The 18,712-nt window shown below is 38.0% G+C and overlaps 2 protein-coding genes and 1 long non-coding RNA gene across 4 annotated transcripts in view; 2 read left to right on the top strand and 1 right to left on the bottom strand.

Annotated features, from left to right (window-relative positions):
• Nucleotides 1-2,991: 2,991 nt before the first annotated feature.
• Nucleotides 2,992-7,672, top strand: LOC103153048 (potassium voltage-gated channel subfamily V member 2). 2 transcript variants are annotated; one of them, XM_016661638.1, is made up of 5 exons: nt 2,996-3,189; nt 3,740-3,829; nt 3,933-4,566; nt 4,781-4,906; nt 6,973-7,672. In XM_016661638.1, the coding sequence occupies exons 1-5, from the start codon at nt 3,179-3,181 to the stop codon at nt 7,294-7,296; spliced, it is 1,185 nt and encodes a 394-aa protein (XP_016517124.1). In that variant the 5' UTR covers nt 2,996-3,178; the 3' UTR covers nt 7,297-7,672. The 2 variants fall into 2 exon arrangements, with proteins under 2 accessions (XP_007573891.1, XP_016517124.1); XM_007573829.2 differs by having other exon boundaries at nt 2,992-3,829.
• A 4,756-nt stretch (nt 7,673-12,428) lies between these two features.
• Nucleotides 12,429-13,290, top strand: insl3 (insulin-like 3 (Leydig cell)). Its single transcript, XM_007573792.2, has 2 exons — nt 12,429-12,696; nt 12,791-13,290. Exons 1-2 carry the CDS (start codon nt 12,504-12,506, stop codon nt 12,967-12,969), a joined length of 372 nt encoding a protein of 123 aa, XP_007573854.1. The 5' UTR covers nt 12,429-12,503; the 3' UTR covers nt 12,970-13,290.
• Nucleotides 13,291-17,817: 4,527 nt separating this feature from the next.
• The window catches only part of LOC107833159 (uncharacterized), a 1,953-nt gene continuing 1,058 nt past the window's right edge, over nt 17,818-18,712 (bottom strand). The window contains exons 2-3 of the long non-coding RNA XR_001658873.1: nt 17,978-17,988; nt 17,818-17,829 (exon numbers count right to left, since the gene is read on the bottom strand). This is a non-coding gene — a long non-coding RNA (uncharacterized LOC107833159). The remainder of the gene's footprint in view (nt 17,830-17,977; nt 17,989-18,712) is intronic.

Here is an 18,712-nt window from a genome sequence, read left to right as displayed (position 1 = left end):
CAGAAAAAAATAGACCAAAAGTTATGTAATTTCTACAAAGAAAAATGGGTGACTATGTTATTGACCAATCTTGTCCGTAATCTCCAAATGTTTTTAACAGTTGCACAAAGAAAATAACAGGTGGTCGGTTGTTTCAGTATAATTTTCACAAAATGTGCAGGTATTGTTACCTTTATCAAACCATTTTCACAAGTATTTTTTGTATTTTTTTTGCTGGATAGACCTAAAAGTCATTAATAATTTCACAATACAATACAAATTTATTTATAAAGGGCTTTAAAACAACAGCATTGTCTAAAGTGCTGTACGCTAAAACAAATAAGAGACATAAAAATAAAACAACCATTAAGAGATTAAAGACAACACCTCAGGGTGAGTCAAGAGCCAAAGGAAACAAAAACGATTTAAGAAAAGATTTAAAATGAAGAAGCGAATTGGCCTCTCTGAATTTCAAAGGCAACTCAGTCCAAAGTTTAGGGTCAGCAACTGAAAACTCTCAATCATCTCTCAACCTCCTGCTTGACTTAGGAACAATCAACAACAACTGATCTGCTGATGTAAGAGAGCGTGAGGGAACGTGCAACTGCAGCAAATCATACAGGTACTCAGGGGCGAGACCATGAAAACTTTCAAAAACAAAATAAGTTTAAAATTAATCTGGAAACAAACTGGGAGCCAATTAAGTGATTTTAATACAGGAGTGATGTACTCTTGTTCTCTTATATCAGTAGTGAGTGACATCTCGCTTAGTAATCTAAGTGAGATGTGATGAAAGCATGGAGTAAAATCTCAAAGTGATGTGACAGAAAAGGCTTAACTTAGGCCACTTGGCACAGTTGATAAAAGCTGGGCTTGATTACTAAATTAGTCTGGGTAGTGAGTTTAAAATCATTGTCCAGCCTAACACGAAGGTTGGTTGCAGTCTGAGTAAGATGCTCCATTTAACGGACACAGATATCGATGGGCATTAGAACTGCTGCTAGATGTAAACCTCGGTTTTTTTGCTCATTGAAATGTAAAAAGTTCAAAGACATCCATGCTTTGACTTCTGCAATGCACTGAAGGAATTAGCTCAGAGAATGTTTTAGTGGAACATAGATTTGGCTATCATCAGTGTCAAAGTGAAAGTTCACACCAGGTTTCCGAAGAATAGATCCTAAAGGAAGTAAATACAGTGAAAAAAAGGGGTCCAAGTATGGAGCCTTGCGAGACTCCACATCAGAGGCACGATAAAGGGGTGAAAAGTGATGACGATTCTAGGGGCCCTGACCAGCAGGGGGCCCTCCACAATTTAATTATTTATATTTTGTTCATAGACATAAAATAAAAATTTGGGGTCCTGTCAAATACAAAATTAATCATATTGTATTTTCAAAGATTGTTTTCAGCAGTAAAAATTTAAAGTTGTCCCTCCCAGACCAAAGAACACACATTCGTTTTTGCCCTGAGCTACTCCCTATCTGCGTTAAATGGTTTGTTCCTGCTTGGAGCGCTTAACAGTGACGTACGCAGCTACAGTCAGTAGAAGCTGCAGCTGAATACAGCGGCGACTGTGGCAGTTACTATGCTGCTAAGAAAAGTTATAAAATCAGGTTTTCAAAAACAAAATAGAGAGAGGGAAAGAGATAAAAAGGCAAGAGTGTTAATTTATAACCCAGTTTTTCTCCAAGAGAAGTGGGTAGACTGTGAGACATTATCAACCATTTAGCATAATTAGCTTAGCTACAGACTACTGTTTGCCTCCTTTTCACTAGCATTTAATGAATTAAGGAAAAAAATGACCAACATATTCATATATTTAACTTGTTCCCTGTGCCCTTTACCACTTAACAGATGAGTGAGTGAGCAGAAGCTCTAAACCCACGCCCCTCCTGACCTGTTCTCTCCTGAGTGAAATTAAAGCTGCAGTATGTAACTTTTATTTCAATATTTTTTTTCACATATTTTTTTTAAAACTGTCATTATGTTGTGACAGTATGGTATGAGAGGTAATGTGTGAAAAATCTATTTCCTCTGCTTTCTCCCAGTGCTAGAAACAACCAGTCAGAGGCAGGAGAGTTTTAGTGCTGCCAATCACCATCTCATGTGGTGCTGCTCATCCTTCCTCCTCTTCGATTTGTACCATGCTGCAGCTAACATAGTACAGAGCTGTGCAGATTCAAACTGTGAATTCTTAGTTTAGTTAGCATAGCTACCAATTACAGCAGATAAACGGTTTCTTGTAATGATAAGTTGTTTCTTCCCCATTATCACATTTAGGAGTGAGTGAATGAGGTTGATTGACAGCGTTAAGAGCGTCCTACTAGTTCTGATTGGTTGTTTTGGTCAGAACGATGCATTACTTTAACCAGTAATAGTAATTCAGGAAGGAGGTGGAGGAGATTGATTGTTTTCATAGATTATCTGTCTTATAACAAACTGCTACGACATGGTGACATCTTTAACAAATATGGAGAAAAAATATTTTTTATTAAAATATGTACTGCAGCTTGAATAAAATACAACTACATAGCACTTTTGAAAAGTCTGGATTGCTTTACGTGTAGTTGCACGTTGCTTTTGACTGTTGCTCCTGGGGAGAGACATTTCAGTATGTTGGTACATTCTCATGTTGGAAATGAGAATGAATTTCCAACATGAGTCCCAAACACAAAGCCATTGAAACTGCTAATTGATTTTAGAAAAACTAAGTAAAATAGCTACAATGGGCATGTCAAAGACTTCACATGTATCCAATTGAAAATGGAAAGAACTTAAGAGCAGTGTAACACTCTTTTATTTATGTATATATGAATAGAAGTGAGTCATTCAAAGTTATTTTCTTCATATTCACTTTAAAGCATACATTCAATATGATATCAGTTTAACAAAGGGATTAAATTGTACAATGACTACAGTTCATATCTGTGGCATTAGCATGTACAGTACGTAGCCTTGTCAGCAATACTGTCATCACATCACTCTTTCCGCCTTCTTGCGCTCTGAGAACTCAAAGCCCTAAATCACAGTACTAATCCCAGTGAACAGTATTTTTAACTTGCTCTGGGACAGAGAGAACATCAATAGGATTACAGAATCAGAAAGGCACTGAATCCTTAACATATGCTGCTGATCTTCATGCTCTCTGACTCAAAAGATTGGTATCATTTTCTTCAGCTGTATTTCACCCACAGGCAAGATGATTTTGACGTATAATATTTTGCTTATGTGATTCTTATGGAATTTTCTTGCGGTTTTTCATCAACTTGATCCTAACTTGGCACAAAACCTTAGGCTGGTTGTACTGCTAAGGAGCGGGCACAATGGCAGCCATAAAACCCAAGCTGAAGGCGTTGAAAAAGCGTCGCTCCAGTCTTTTTGCCAGTGTGAAGCGGGATCTGAGCTTTTCACAGAGCGCAGAAGAAGAAGAATATGTGTTTCCTTTTTCACAGGACAGCTCGGTAAAACCATGGACTTCGATGGACAACCTCGACAGTCCAGATGGGAAAAAAATAAAAGCGGAAGATTTGCCCAACCCAAGAAGATCAAACATTGTCAACCTTAATATAGGTGGAAAAATATTCCACATCCCAAAGCACTTGGCTCTCCGATATCCAAGGACCAGGATCGGAACCCTTGCTCTGTGTGATGATCCGGTGAAGCGGCTCACTCTCTGTGATGATTATAACGTTGTGAGCAATGAGTTCTTCTTTGATAGAGATCCTATGTTTTTCCATTACATATTTCACTTCTACTGCAGCAATGTCCTCTGGGTGATGGACAGCCTCTGTCCTGTCAACTTTGAGGAAGAGATGTCATTCTGGGGGCTGAAACTGAAAGACACTCCAAGGTATTCTTTATGCGCTTTGTATTCAAAACCTTTATTGTTAGTTGTTGTGTGTGTATTTTAAGGAGAGCTAAGGAATGTACTCTTGTGAAAATGTCATTCTCAGGTGCTGTCGGATATTATTTGAGGAGAAGGTGGATGACATTAGAGACCAACTGAAGGTTAACCAGGAGCTGATTGATGAGATTAAACCTCACCAGGATGATGAATGCTACAAGATCATGTTTCTAGGAGGTTTGCGAAAGATTCTCTGGGATTTGATGGAGAATCCATACTCCTCCCTACCAGCCAAAGCCTTTGCTGTGTTCTCCAGTCTTTTTGTTCTCATCTCCATTGTTGCCATGACAATGAACACCGTACAGGAACTTAGGGAATACAAAGTTGCAGGCAAAACCTTTATGGAATGGGTGGAGATTGGTTCCATCCTCTTCTTTACTCTAGAATACTTTTTACGTCTAGTCACCACATCCAACATCAAACATTTTTTGAGGAGTGCCCTCAATTTTGTTGATGTGGTCGCTGTCATGCCCTACTTTCTCCAGATAATCTTTGAGACATTTGTTATAGATGCAGAAGATGCTAGTGCTCAAGAAGATCTGAAAGCCATGTCGCGAGTCAGTAAGGTCAGCAAGGTGCTCAAAGTGGTCAAGCTGATGCGAATCTTTCGTATCTTGAAACTTGCTCGTCACTCCACTGGCATGAGGGCCTTCGGCTTCACCATCCGCCAGTGCTCTGAGCAGGTATGGACTCAAGGTTAAGAAGCACAAACATACATAGTCATCATTGGAAGTTTTTATTTGTGTGGAATTCAACAAAAATGAAAAACTGGAATGGTACTCAATGCAAAGAAGGGAAAAACACAACACGTCACCTATCAGATTGTAGAAAAATACCTTAGAAACAGATCTGCAATAGGAGCAGGCAGCTGGTAACGTGTTTCTCATAAAATCGCAGGTATGCTGTCTGTTTCTCTTCATTGCCATGGGCATCTTCACCTTCTCTGCTCTCATGCATTCTGTTGAGGTGGATCAACCTGGGACGCCATTCAGCAGTATACCAGATGCCTGGTGGTGGGCCGCGGTGAGTCAAGCCCAAACATTAACCTTTTTACAACAACCTCTTGGTTATCAATCAATCAAATTTTATTTGTAAAGCACATTTCAGCAACAGGGTATTTCAAAGTGCACATAAACACAAAGTCATGCAACATAGAATCAACAATTGAATCATCACCATCATTCAATTCTTAATCTGTTATGTTACAAAAGCACCTCCAAACAGGTGGGTTTTTAGTCTAGACAAACTCAGTGTTTCAGCCATTTTTCAATAATCAGAAAGTTTGTTCCAGATTTTCCCTTATCATTAAAAGGGAAAAAAACTTTTCAGTTCAGTTTGATTTATTTATATAGCAGTAGTTCTCAAAAGAATGTTACACACAAACAGGTACAATTTCTATCTGCTTGTTACCAAAACAATTTATGTAAGAAGAATTTGTTCCAGTGCAATTAAATCCACTAAAGACAAATTCATATTATATGAAAAGCAGTTCATTGTTGTTTAATTATGATGTAACAGAAATTGAGTTGATGATAAAATCCCATTTATCACTTACTGTATCTTGAGCAAGGACAAAGTGACTTTACACAAAAACATCTTCCTTTGTAACAGAGGGAGCTAAAACTGCAAACTTAGTTACTTGGCTGTGTTATAAAATGCCACTACATAGCTGGAAAATACACAATATGGCTTCTTTAAAAAGTAGAAGGGATGTACAGGAGAGAAACTTGATAACAGATCTGCCTCCTTTCCTTTAGATGCTCTGAACCATCATTAAGCCTATAGCCTGAGAGCTAAGTGCTGTGATGGGGACACAAAGGACTATGAGTTTGTCAAGATTAATATATAGTAAAATAACATCATTTGACTGTGGAGGGAGCTAACAACCTCGTGAGATGTCACCATTTTAACTGATTTTAGCCATTTAAAAAAACTCAAACTGAAAATGTCCCAGCAGTAGGCTGCAGCACTGTGTTAGCAGATATTAAGAGGCTACAACTCCACAAGAGGTTGTTGTAAAGTTTGGTGCTTTTTGTTTTACGTTAGATTTGTAGGACAAGTCATAGATGACACTGAGGTTCTTTACATTGTCACTAAACATCACACTGATGCCCTTCAGAATAAGTGACTTGCAAGCAGTTTGTATCTAAGGTGCTCAGGTGCAAAGACATGTATTTTCCAACTTAAGAAAGTGGTTCTCATCACACTATTATTTATTGAACAAACAATAACTATAAAAGGATAGATGACTTGATAACTGGATTTAGCTATCACTAGATAAACAAAGCTGAGCGTCCAATAATTCTATCAAATGGAAGAATGTATAGTTAATGTGAAGTAAAGAGGATTGGTGTGAGTATTAAAACCCTGGGAGACTCCATAACTAACTCTGGTAGATAAGTAACCTTTCTTAATAAGCATACATAAACTCTAACATCTAATGCATATGGTTTAAACCAGCCTATTTCTATTGCCTATTATTTTGCATCTTAGATATAAAAAATATGGATTTATGAACAGACAGATGCAGAAGTGCAAAAATCAAAACCTGGTCATGTATTGGTCTTATTAAGGAGTTTTTTCATATCCATTGAGCAGAGACCCACAATATGATTTTGCAGTAAGTTTTAAATTATTTTAGACTTTAAAATATGTCATCTATTCACAGTGCCATCATTTCTGGATTTATTTTAATGGACTGAAATAAAATCACCAACATAAAATGTTTTAGGGAAGTTCATTGTCTGCCATTTTAAAATCTTTATCAGCTTTCTGGGTTTGAAATTCCTTGTTCCCCCTCTCTTCTCCAATTTAAAGACTGGGGGATTTATTATTTATTTATTTATTTATTCATGTGTCTAAAGCCTGAAGTACAGGTTTAATACTTTCATTGGTAGCATGAAGCTGCAGGTAGGTAGTGCTACATCGATTTATTTAGTTCTACTCAGTCTTAGCTACCCTAACAAAGGACATAAACTAAAAACCTATCAAATCTCATGGAATGATGGAAGGTAAAAGTTAGGTGGGGACAAAAGGTAAAAAGTGCATGTGGGTGTCTGAAAGCTGACGCTGCTTTCTCCTTCCTGTAGGTGAGCATCTCTACTGTTGGTTATGGAGATGTCGTCCCAGTCTCCTACCTTGGCCGCTGTGTGGCGTTTTCCTGCATCTCTTTTGGCATCATTCTTAATGGAATGCCCATCTCCATTCTGTTCAACAAGTTCTCTGACTACTATGCCAAACTGAAGGAGCAGGAATATTCATTTTCCAACACGGAGCGCACATTCCAGCTCCGGAGACGGCTGCGGCGTAAGTTCGACCGCTGCTTCAAACCGCCGCCTGAAGATTCTGACGATGACATTCACTATCGACCCAGTGGAAGACATACTGACTTTGACTATGACTTTGATGATTGAGACTTTGCTGCCTAATTGTATCATCTCTAACCCAAAATGGCCTTATCACTCATGGGTCTGGACAGTATAAAGACGCCATCTGCCTGGATTGCTGAGCCTATGGAGCTGATCTGATTAATCTAAGGGGAGGACACGGAAGCAGCAACACACAGAGATAAGCTGTAAGCTGTGGCTTTGCAATTGGTCATTGGTCCCACTAAACGCTTTGGGTGACAGATCATTCCTCTGTCAGGTGGACTGGGTTCCTCCTCTAGACAGCCTGTTATCTGCTTCCAAGGATAGCCCTGTCTGCAACTAATGCTGACTAAACTCAAATAGATGTCAAGGATTTCAAGTTCCAATATTACACAATGAATAAAGCAGCATTAAATCATACTGTTGAACTTTTTATTGAAAGTATTTTTCATGAAATGTGCTTTTCTATCGTTTAGTATACTTAACCTGTCTCTGCAAGAGAAAGTGTTTTTTTAACCTTTTCAAAATCTTTGGCAAATACGGTATAAAGAATTTGCTTCCTTATTAATTTCTTCTGCACTTTAATGTTTCAGATCGCCAAACAAATTTTTGTATGTAAATTAACCTCAGTGAATGCAAAAAATACTGTTTTTAATTATTTTTTTTCTTCTTGGGGGGAAAAAAAACATGAAATAGGCTAGGACATCTTGAAAGGCAACAGAATGTACCATGATCTAAAGAAACAGTGCAGAAACAAACCTATTGACATATATCAGTCTGGAAAGAGTTACAAAGCATTTTTTTAGGATTTGGGACACCAGGACACCAGTAAGAAACATTTTTTCAAATGGAGGAAAGCTGAAACAACAGTGAACCTTTTCAGGAATAACAGGCCTACCAAAAGAACTCAACGACTCCAATAACTCATCAAGGACATTACAGTAGAACCCAGAACGACTAGGTCAGCGTTCACAATTCCACAGTAAGAGGAAACCTGGGCAGCAAGAGCATCCACAGTGGAGTGCCAAGGCCAATCCACTGCTGACAAAAGCAACTCACAGACCGATCTCTCGCTCACCAGAAGAAAATACAACCCAAGACTTTTGGAAGATATTGTGTGGACTGACGATACAAAAGTGGAACTTTCTGGAAGGCATGCATGGAATCACGTGTAAAACTAAGACTGCATTCCTGAAAAAGAGCATCATGTCTACAGCTAAGCACAGAGGTGTTAGTGTGATGGTCTGAGGCTTTGTCACTGCTTCAGGACCTGGATGACCTACTGTATTTAAGGAACCATAAATTCTGCTTTTCAGAGGAAATTCCAGCAGGACAAGGATCCAAAGTACAACTGCAGGTTCATCTTTGAATGTAAACAAACAACATTCAGGTTAAAGTCTAGATCTAAGTCCAACTGAGACCCCGTAGCAGAACTTTAAACAGGCCATTCGTGCTCCTCGTGGAGGTTGTTGCTGCCAGTGTTGGCACCACCAGCTTTCTTATCAGGTTTAAGAAAGCTTATTTCTCTTTCTAAATTAAATCAACAGTTGAAAACTGATCTTTGTCTGATGTTAAATTTAGTTTGGTGACCTGAAACATTTAACTGTGGCAAAAAACAAAAACAGAGGAAATCTATGAGGTGACCAATACTTCTCCAGGGTACTGTATCAGCCATCATGATAACATCTTCGAATTTCTGTTTTAAACCTTTCCGATATAAGAAAGAAAGTCACACAAACTGATCAGTTGGCAGCCTGTCACTATCCCACACCACCATGCCTCACATTATTGGTAAAAATGGAGCTCCTGTCAGATGACCTTCTCAGCACGTAGCTTGGGTTACTTAAGTTGAAGGGAAAGATGGAGTGAAGGGGCATGTCAGTGGAGAGAAGAGGCCAAAGGTTTAATTTTGCTGTCAAGGATTAGCAGGATTAGCTCCTGCATCGCCTGGCTGACTAAAAGTCAATCATGTTCTGTTCTATTTCTGTAACAGAATAATCTGATTAGGTGCATACAGTCAGGTCGTGTTTAAGCACTTACAGGGCACTTTAGAGGCTAATGCTTTCCTTCTGACATAGTAGACTCCTAAAATGCTAACATATGGCCACTGGTATTTATTACTGTAATTACACAGCAGTCTTTGTTTAGTGCTTCCAGCTTTCTGGATGCTTTACTAGAGAAGCAGATGAATGAACTGGTGTCCATCTCCAGACGGCTTTTTATGAGTTTACACAATTTTCCTGATATTCATTAGACATGAAAAATGCATAACAATGGAATCAATCCTGTTTAATTTCAGAAGTTTATGTATGCTGTAAGAGAAAAGGGAGTGGGGCGTGTCCAATTTTAAGAACTACTTAAAAAAATTCAAAATACCTTAGAATCTCCTTAAAAAATAAATTATTTTTTTTAAAATAAATTATTACTTAAATGTTTTAGGGTTGATCAGATTTTCTAGGAACTTCTTATTAGCAATTTATGAGTTTCCCTGGGGGAAATATATAATGTGACACAGAAGCCACTGACCACAGCTAGATGCCATGTTTGTCTTGGTATCACATATAGAGAGCAGGACGGTTGGGGAGGACTGTCCTGGCTGCTAATCGTCTCCCTAGCAACCATTAGACAACATTTACAATCAGATGAGTTGTTTTGGAGAGAGGTTAGAAGGATCTACCACTGTTCTGGTTGATAGATTATCTGTGATACTGTGGGCCTTATTCTCTTCCGAGGACCCTGTGTACATATTAAACTGTATGAATGCAGATTCTAAATAAAAATGTGATGAAATCTTAAAGTTAACTAGATATTGGTTATAACTGGGTCATTCAGCTGAATATTGTCCAAAAACATGTGGAAAAAACAGCCTGAAATGATTCACCGGACAAAAAATTACTCTTCTTCCTTAACCATCTCAGTGTCCAAATCTCTCAAAGTTTTATTTTATTTTTTTTATATAATATGTCTCCAGATGACAAATGTTGTGGACTGGTGCTATAAAGATAAATTGAATTGAATTGAAACAGAATCTAAGTGCTACAGAAAACTTGAGGGTTGAGCAAAAGAGAAGAGAACAGCAGAGAGGGTGCCAGACTCTGGATAATAAACAAAAGTAACCAAAGTTGGTTCTGAACATACTAATTTCTTTTACTTCATTTACTTCATCATCCATGACTGTAGTTCACAGGAGAGAAAACAAAATTTCTGTTTAACAGATGCAGGATTGAATATGTTTCTGTTGTATAACATTTCTTCATGAGCAAAATCTTGTCCTGCTCGTCTTGAAGAAAAAAAATGTGTAGTAGCATCACAAGATCAGCTGCGAGGAGAAATACCAGGAGTTTTTTAATGCTGCCACTACTGATTAAAACTCAGAAGTCCTGACAAACTTTGGCTGGTTTTCATGACCCAGACAGATTCAAAGGGATGGGAATAGATGGAGTCAGTGGAAATCTCACAGACCTAAGCCTGTGACCTTGGAAGTGTGTTATGCGAATTAACAACAGCTGAGTCATCTGACAGTCCTGTTAGTAACCGTGCTGGTTCAGAGTCATGCTTGTGGCAGCATGAACTCATCTTGCAGCTCTGCAGTCTTCAGACTGACTGAATCATCTTGTGCAGCTGTTTTAGAATCATACCACCATATGCTACAAGAAAAAGCTAATTATCTGCATGAAGCTGTTCAGCCTGCTCTGTACATAGTGATTAAGAACAGTTTATTACTTCAAAATGTAACTGAGATTAAAAAGAAGCTTCTTATTAATGAACATGAAACAAGTTTTGAGGGGCACTATGCAACCATTCTAATTACATGCAGTTTGATTTGTTTCAGCAGACAGAAAAGTTCAGTTGTCATTACAAGGACTTGAATTGAAGAAGATTAAATATCAGATGAAAAACACTGCATATTCTTCTGTTGGTTGATTATTAAAAATATTTTTTTCTGTCTTTATTTTTTGTTTCTTTCTTTCTTTTTGTCTTTTTGTTTATTATTTATTTTCCTATAAACTTTCATATAATGTAAATTGAGAGTAATCAAGGCTAATCTTGATTATAAAATTCTAAGCGTTGACTTTTTAAGAACCAACTTGACATTTACAGCAGATCACATTCAACGCGTTTTGGTAATGGGGTAAGTGGGCACCCTTCAGCTAATGCGCTAATAGCTGCGCAGGTTTTTCGTTTAGAGATTTAGTGCGCTTGCTAACTTTGAAAATGTTTAGATTCCTCAAATTAACATTCACGGATAAACTATAAAGCACTAATTCACTTCACTTTTTCGTACATTTTCAGTTGAATAAAGTTCAACATTTGTGTTGAAGTTTTGGTTATTAACTGTTAAGATTCTTCAAGCAGTTAGAAGCAGTTGAACACAGTTGGTGATTTGTTATTCTTATACTTTCAGTTCTGTGAAACCGAAACTCTTCTCAAATATGTTATTTATTATTATTTATATTATTATGCAGTGGACTGGCAGACACCAGCTCCCCCTGGTGACTCTGCAAGGATAAGTGTATTAGATAATGGATGGACTTTGTAAAGAGTTGATGTGTTTTGCAGAATGCTCCTCATCCTGGAATGTGTATTTTGTTTTGGAACAGGAGGCTCAAGCAGAAGCATCACCAGAAACACACCAGGGTTTGTTGTTGGACATTATCTTTACTTCAGCTTCAAAATGTACGCATAACTGCAAGTACATTTCACACATTAATGTACCACCATTTGCTTTTCCCCTTGTGCTGTCACATGAAGCAGTCATCACTATTACGATTTTCCAAGTGGAGCATGGCCTGAGGTGACCTAGCTGCGTCAGTATCCTTGACATCATCTTTCCTAGTTCCTCTCTCCTCCAATTAGCTGCCATCCTTTGGGATGTCTTAGGATACTGGGTAAACACATCTCTCATTAAGCCAATATAAATCACTTTTATGATATTTACACTTAGCTTTTGTAGCATTTGTGGTGGAGCATTATGAAATCAGGTTTTTATCTTTATGTCAGTTTCAGCCTTGAGTTGTCGACTTATTTGTGGCTCAGAACATCCATTTCCCTCAGCAAGGCCGAACACATCTTTTGGAGAAAACCTGCCAGACTCAGCTTTTTTTTTTTTTTAAAGCGCAGCCATGAGTGACACACACTAACTATATAAACCCCTACAGGTTCCTTGACTAGGTCACAAACCTGACAGCCTCACTCATCTTAACTTCAACAAGTCTTTTCCCTCTGGTGACCAACCATCTGCACGTCACACCATGGCTGCTGCTAGGTGGCTGCTGGGTCTGCTGGTGGTGCTGCTGGCTGCAGCGCAGCTGGGTCAAGCACAGGACAGGATTAAGATGTGTGGGCGAGAACTGATCCGTCTGGCCGTCTCGTCCTGTGGGAACTCTCGGCTGAGGAGAAGCATCCTGGACTCAGAACTGAGCCAACAGCAGCTCGCCGCTGGCTGTAAGTTCTCTCTGTCTAAGAGTTTGATCTCATGGTGGGATCACAATTTCTTCTGGCTTTCTCTTTAAATATTTGATCTCTTACTTCTGCATAGGGGACCAGGATGCCTCCACTGAGGAGGACCAGGCTTCAGAGACACTCCAAATCCCCTCCTCCTCTTTGGCTCCTCATTGGCACCCCCTGACCTTTCGAATCAGACGATCCGCTGGAAAAATATCTGACATTTGCTGTGAGAAAGGATGCAGCATGAAAGAGCTGATTCAGTTTTGCTAAGCACAGCTCTCCCACTCATCTGACAGTTGAAGAGATTTTATTTTGGTCTGTGAAATCCTGTGAAACCTCTGCCAAGTAACCCAATTTCTGAGAAATCTAGTCTAATAATTCCACATGTTTAATATGAGGCAAGAAAAGTGTCAAATCAATTACTGTAGGATGAATTGTTCTTTGTGCAAGAGGAAGTAAAAAAAAAACAAAGTAAACACTGGCTTTATGGAGTCAAATCAGATGCTATTTATTTGTATTAAAATAATTTATTTCAATGCAATCAGTGCAGCTGATGCGAACTGCAATAAACCTCTGATGATTACAAAGTCATGCCTGGGATGTTTTTCTGCACCCAATCAATCACAACAAGGTCAAAAAGAGAAAGAAAATGATTCATGATAAAGAAGGTGTCATCCAGTCATAATCAGTATTGGATCTGTTTTCTCCTGCTGTCGTGGAGAAAACAACATCAGAAGTTGCTTCAGACACCTCTGTAGGGGCAAAAACAGGCAAACAAAAAAGCAAACAAACAAACAAACTCATTTAAAACTTCTCAGTTTTAAATGAGAAGGTTTGTTTTTGTGTATTACATTAACATGGTAGTCCTTAACGTCTCAGAGAAGCGGCTGATGTGGGGCCAACACCATGGTCATATTCAGTAAATTACAATATGAATTCTGATGAGAGTAGTAGGTTAGATTAAAAAAAACAAACTACTTTTGAAAATAAGGTTCTTATCATATTATAGATTATTTTCATTTGCCAATTTTTCTGTCTTAAAATGCTTTTTTTTTGTCTGGTGTAATAAAAGTCTTAAATATTACACCAGGTATTTCTGCTTAAATTTATTAAAACAGAAAAATCATCATAATAAACAGAAATAAGGGTTTATGTCAGAACATGTCGGAGTCAGCCAGACTAGTGCAAAATGCTGCTCCTGTCTGCTAACAGGAACTTTGAGAGAGAACATTACCTCTGTCCTGGTTTCTTTCCACTGGCTGTCTGTGTATTTTAGAGTTCATTTTAAAGTTATTTTGTTTGTTTTGAAGGTTTTAAACAGACTTGCCTTGCCTTATTTAACAGAACTCCTTCTGGGACACTCAGGTCTGCTGACCAGTTGCTCCTGGTCATTCCCAGTTGTAAGTGGAAGCTTCTCTGTTTGTAACTCTGAGCTATGGAACGCTTTGCCTTTGTACATCCGACAGACCCCTCACTGTCCATGTTTAAAACTTGACTGAAAACTTATTTTGACTCATTCAACCAACTGAGACTTGATTTTGCTTCATCTGTATTGGTATTGATTTTATCTGTTTAACTGTGATGTTTTATTGTGTTTTATTCATTATTGTGTGCTTAGCTCTGTCACTTTATTTTTAAGCTTTTTAAATCTTATTTATAATGATGATGATGAAACAACTTTGCTTTACATGAAAATTATTCTTTTCCTTTTAGCTATTGCCTTCAGAGGGCGCCAAAGATCATATTCTGCCTCCATATCATCCTGTTCCCTCTGTGGAAGTAACCCTGCATGTATGGTTAAATTTCCATATTTCCATACAGTCGAACAAAAATATAACTTTTTTTTTGTCTCACTGACTGACATCAAATTATTAAAACACTAAACCGTTTCTTTTTTAGGTCAGAAAGGATTATTAAAATTGTTTGTATTTGGGAAATGCCACATAAACAAATCTAATTCAAAAGTTTACATATTTGATTTAAGTATTTGGCAGAACTGTACGACTTGGGTTTAACGTTTTGGCTATTCTTCAGATAATAGCAGAACCTTCACACATTTGAAAATTGTACCTAAGGATGAGCCAAAGTTGTGGACAGATCTTTAATAATGAGAGGTTAAGAACCTAGAGAGTAAGAACTTCTTGCTGCAGTGCCACTGCAGGTGGGGAGGGGAACAGGTTCCTCAAAGGGTTTGATAGGTTTGAAATGGTGCAGTGTGAAAGAGAACCTCAGCAGCTGGAAATGGACCAAATTGTTGCAACTTTGGTCCCCAGTTGAACTGAGTCTGGACAATTAGGAGTGAAAAAACCCTAAAAGTTGCAGGACACCAGAGGACTGGAGTTGAAGACCCCTGTGCTAGTCTAGAGGGGCTTCCCCACAGCAGCATTCCTACAAGAAACACCGCAGTCTATGGATATGGTTTATTGTATGAAACCCTCTTTTCTTAGGCTGACATCTCTCACCAGAGATCATTTATGCTGCAGTCTGAAATATGAGGCTGTCTTGGGTTTGATTCCTATCTTTGGGATCTTTGTTGCATTTCTCTAATCATTTCCTGTCTGCTTATTGTAAATAAGAACAAATAGCAGCACAGAATTTTACAAAAATAAAGCGTAAAACCATAATACACAGAATTCATAAAGAAATTGACCTTGCATATGTAGATGGATTCCCTAAACTAACATGTTGAGTTTGCTCATACACATCTACAAAACCCAAATGAGACACAGTGTGTGTCCAAATTGCAGCACTCTGTTCTTCCTGATCCAGCAACATCAAAATGATGTGACTGGCCACTCAGGCCATTCAGCTCAGTAATGACAGAAATAATCTGTGTAACCCAGCCAGCTCCACACACCCAGCAGTGTGTAATTCTCTCAGTGGATAATCAAATGTGGTGCTGATTATTTGCAGCACTAAATGGCTCTTAATAGCTAATAAGATCAGCCTACTGCCTCTGATTGGTTTATTTGTCTTAATTGGGGAAGGGTGTGTTGCATTTTACATGCAATTAGTCTTCATCTAATTGGTTTTATTTTCTGTGCCGTCTCACAGGAGACAAATCCATATTTCTGATTTAATTTTTACAGCATGGAGGTTTGTTGGCTCTCCCATAACCAGAAATGTTGATATTAATATTTGAAAGACAAATACAAACAAATGAACTGAGTAGAACTAATAACCTCCAAAATGTATTATCCAAAAGAGAAATAAAGGGAGGAAAATTTGAGAACCTCAAAGCAGAAATCTGACTTCAAGTCTTAGCTTCGCATGCTTAGAAAACCATTTTATGATTAATTGCTTGCACTTAACATTTACACATTTCTATTATCCCGGACACTATTTAAAAGCAGAGGTTAGTATAACCCTCTGCCAGAAAGGTTACATTAAACTAACCAGAAACAAACAACAACAAAAATGCAGTTTATGCAATCACTTATTTTATGTTAGATGTTTTTGTTTCATTTTCATTATTTTATAGACATTAGTTTTCACTTTGACATTAAAGTAGCTTTGACATAAAACCAGATTTTGTGTCTCACTCATTTGCAAAGGCAGTAAAATGGGTGAAACAACCAAAGGGGTGAATCATTTTATAAGCACTGTACCTTTGTACTCTTCTGTTACTAATAGTGTTTATTCTCAGTTTTTTGTAGAATTTTCCTTTTTAGAAAATATTTTGTTTTTTATGTTTTAAGAATAATTAAATTTATCCATGCACGAACATCAATTTAAGAATGTATGGTAACTTTCTTCTAAATGAAAGATGATTGACAAATCAGCTGGCACCAACAACCATCTCAATATCCAAAGTCTAAGTTCTTCAGAAACTGGACTTTCATGCACAAAAGAGGATCCAACCAAGTAGAAACAACAAAATGTGAACTTAATTATATGAATGTATATCTCTTCACCTTGCGTTTCAAACATTGCAGCAACAATTTACTGCAAGTCTGCTCATGCTCACAATGCTTGCAGGAAGAAGCATAGCGTCAAATGGCATAGATGTAGTGTCACATGTTGACCAGCAGAGAGCAACAGATAATTGATTCTGAGAAATACTGTACTGTTCTTTTTACTATCTGGCATTATGGCTCACATACTACAGTTGAAACAATATGGCATCTCAGGCGTGTGATACTGGCAACATTTATTTCCACTTTGTGTTCCAGTTACATTTTGTTTTTCTCAAAGCTCCTCAGTGTGAAATGCTCAGTGACCTCACCAGATTACAAAAGCAGAAACATAATCAACAGGCTCCTGCAGGCGTGCGCTCACATCAGGGCCGTTATGAGATGACACATCTACTGCTTAGAATGAAACTAGGTGGAAAGGAACTCCATCTTTTTCTGCTTCCCCCTGCCTGGATACAGCACACAGGAAAAACCAGAGCGGCGGGATGGCACCTTCGCTGAGTGTCAGCACTACTCTTACACATACATTTTGACACTGACGTGCAAGCACACCGGATCACGCATACGTGTGTGCATGCTGAGCAGGGAGTGTGTGCGGGGACTGGTGGGTGTCAATTTGCATAGAAAGGAAGCAGCTTTCAGAGCCCCTTTTACCCTCAGCTAAAGTGCTTAGGCTAAAAATTTCATTTTTCATGTGCACACAGCAAGTGTGTGACACTTATTTCTATGTTTGAACACTTGCATGTGCTGTGCATGATAATTGTGCATGTGTGGAACACAGGGAAACCCATCTGAAGCCCTTGGAAGCATATGTGTCCTGCAGCTGTGTGTGTGTGTGTGTGTGTGTGTGTGTGTGTGTGTGTGTGTGTGTGTGTGTGTGTGTGTGTGCTTTCTGAATTTCATGCTGCAGGAAGTAAATGCACGTGGGTGTGCAGAGGGGAGCAGAAGTCAAGCTGATGACTGACATGTCCATTTTATTTTGTCCATTATTGTAAGTGTTTCAGGCATTTTCCCGTAGAGGAACAACTGTCACATTTGACTTCCAGATATCTTCAGTTACAGCTGCGCGTCTCATATTCTATTTTTTATAACAAAGGGCCAATTGGCTTATTTTCATGTTTTGTTCCATGCAGTAGGAACAAAACATTCATAAAATGTCACATTCATAAAATGTCTTATTTTATGAATGTGAGATAAAAATAAAACATGAACATTTCTAAAGATGATTTAGGATATACAATATAGTTTTATTCATTTTCCAGACAGAAATCCTTTTTTCTCCATAAAGATTTTTAGAGAGAAACCAGTATGTATAAATATCCATTTATTAGACCCATTCAATAAATTAGAATATCACCGAAAACCCCATTTATTTCTGGAACATTATAGCTAAGTGAAACACATTATATGGATTAATTACACACATACTGGTGTTGTTTTCCAGCTAATTATGATGATTTTGTCCACACAGTTAATGAAAATATCAAAATATTACATCAGGCTAATAATACAATACTGAAATTTAGAATTTATGAAAAGTATGCTTACCAACCTAAAGGTTGTTATTTTCAAAATATACTTTTATTCTGACAAATGGGCATCATCAGAATGCATATTCTAATTTATTTATTATGACTATGTAACTGATACAATCAGCTATGAATGGATGCATACCTGTCAAGTCTCCCATTTTGGCCAGAACATGACAAAAATTATGTTCTTAAAGACAACTGGAAAACTAGTTGCCATCTTTTTTCTCATTTTTTGAAGCTACTAACCACAGTGTTGCAACAGAGCTCTCTAGGTTCTCCACTTGCAGAAACAACTGCAAGGTGTGGTCAGAAGAACTTCTATTTCTGTTCTTTTATTTTCCTTTTATTTAGTCAGAAATATCACCAGATTTTTTTTCTTGCCAGTGACCTCCGAACCAATTCCTCAACTAATTAGCTCAACTCTCTAAATTACTTTCATGCTATTATATCCACCTAATCTGTCCAGTGAAAGATGCAAAATAACAACACACACACACACGGTTTAGTTTGACATGTGTGTGCATGTGCACACACGCACACACGCGCACACACACACACACACACACA

The sequence above is a fragment of the Poecilia formosa genome, unplaced genomic scaffold (genome assembly GCF_000485575.1).
Source record: "Poecilia formosa unplaced genomic scaffold, Poecilia_formosa-5.1.2 Scaffold338, whole genome shotgun sequence".
NCBI classification, from domain to species: Eukaryota; Metazoa; Chordata; class Actinopteri; order Cyprinodontiformes; family Poeciliidae; genus Poecilia; species Poecilia formosa.
This window is presented reverse-complemented; position numbering and strand designations above follow the sequence as displayed.

Bases quoted from the DNA above. Each gene is read 5' to 3' on its own strand.
- LOC103153048 (XM_007573829.2), top strand. From the start codon at position 3,303: ATGGCAGCCATAAAACCCAAGCTGAAGGCGTTGAAAAAGCGTCGCTCC. The intron at 3,830-3,932 runs GTATTCTTTATG...TGTCATTCTCAG, and splicing joins AAACTGAAAGACACTCCAAG to GTGCTGTCGGATATTATTTG. The intron at 4,907-6,972 runs GTGAGTCAAGCC...TCCTTCCTGTAG, and splicing joins ATGCCTGGTGGTGGGCCGCG to GTGAGCATCTCTACTGTTGG.
- insl3 (XM_007573792.2), top strand. From the start codon at position 12,504: ATGGCTGCTGCTAGGTGGCTGCTGGGTCTGCTGGTGGTGCTGCTGGCT. The intron at 12,697-12,790 runs GTAAGTTCTCTC...ACTTCTGCATAG, and splicing joins ACAGCAGCTCGCCGCTGGCT to GGGACCAGGATGCCTCCACT.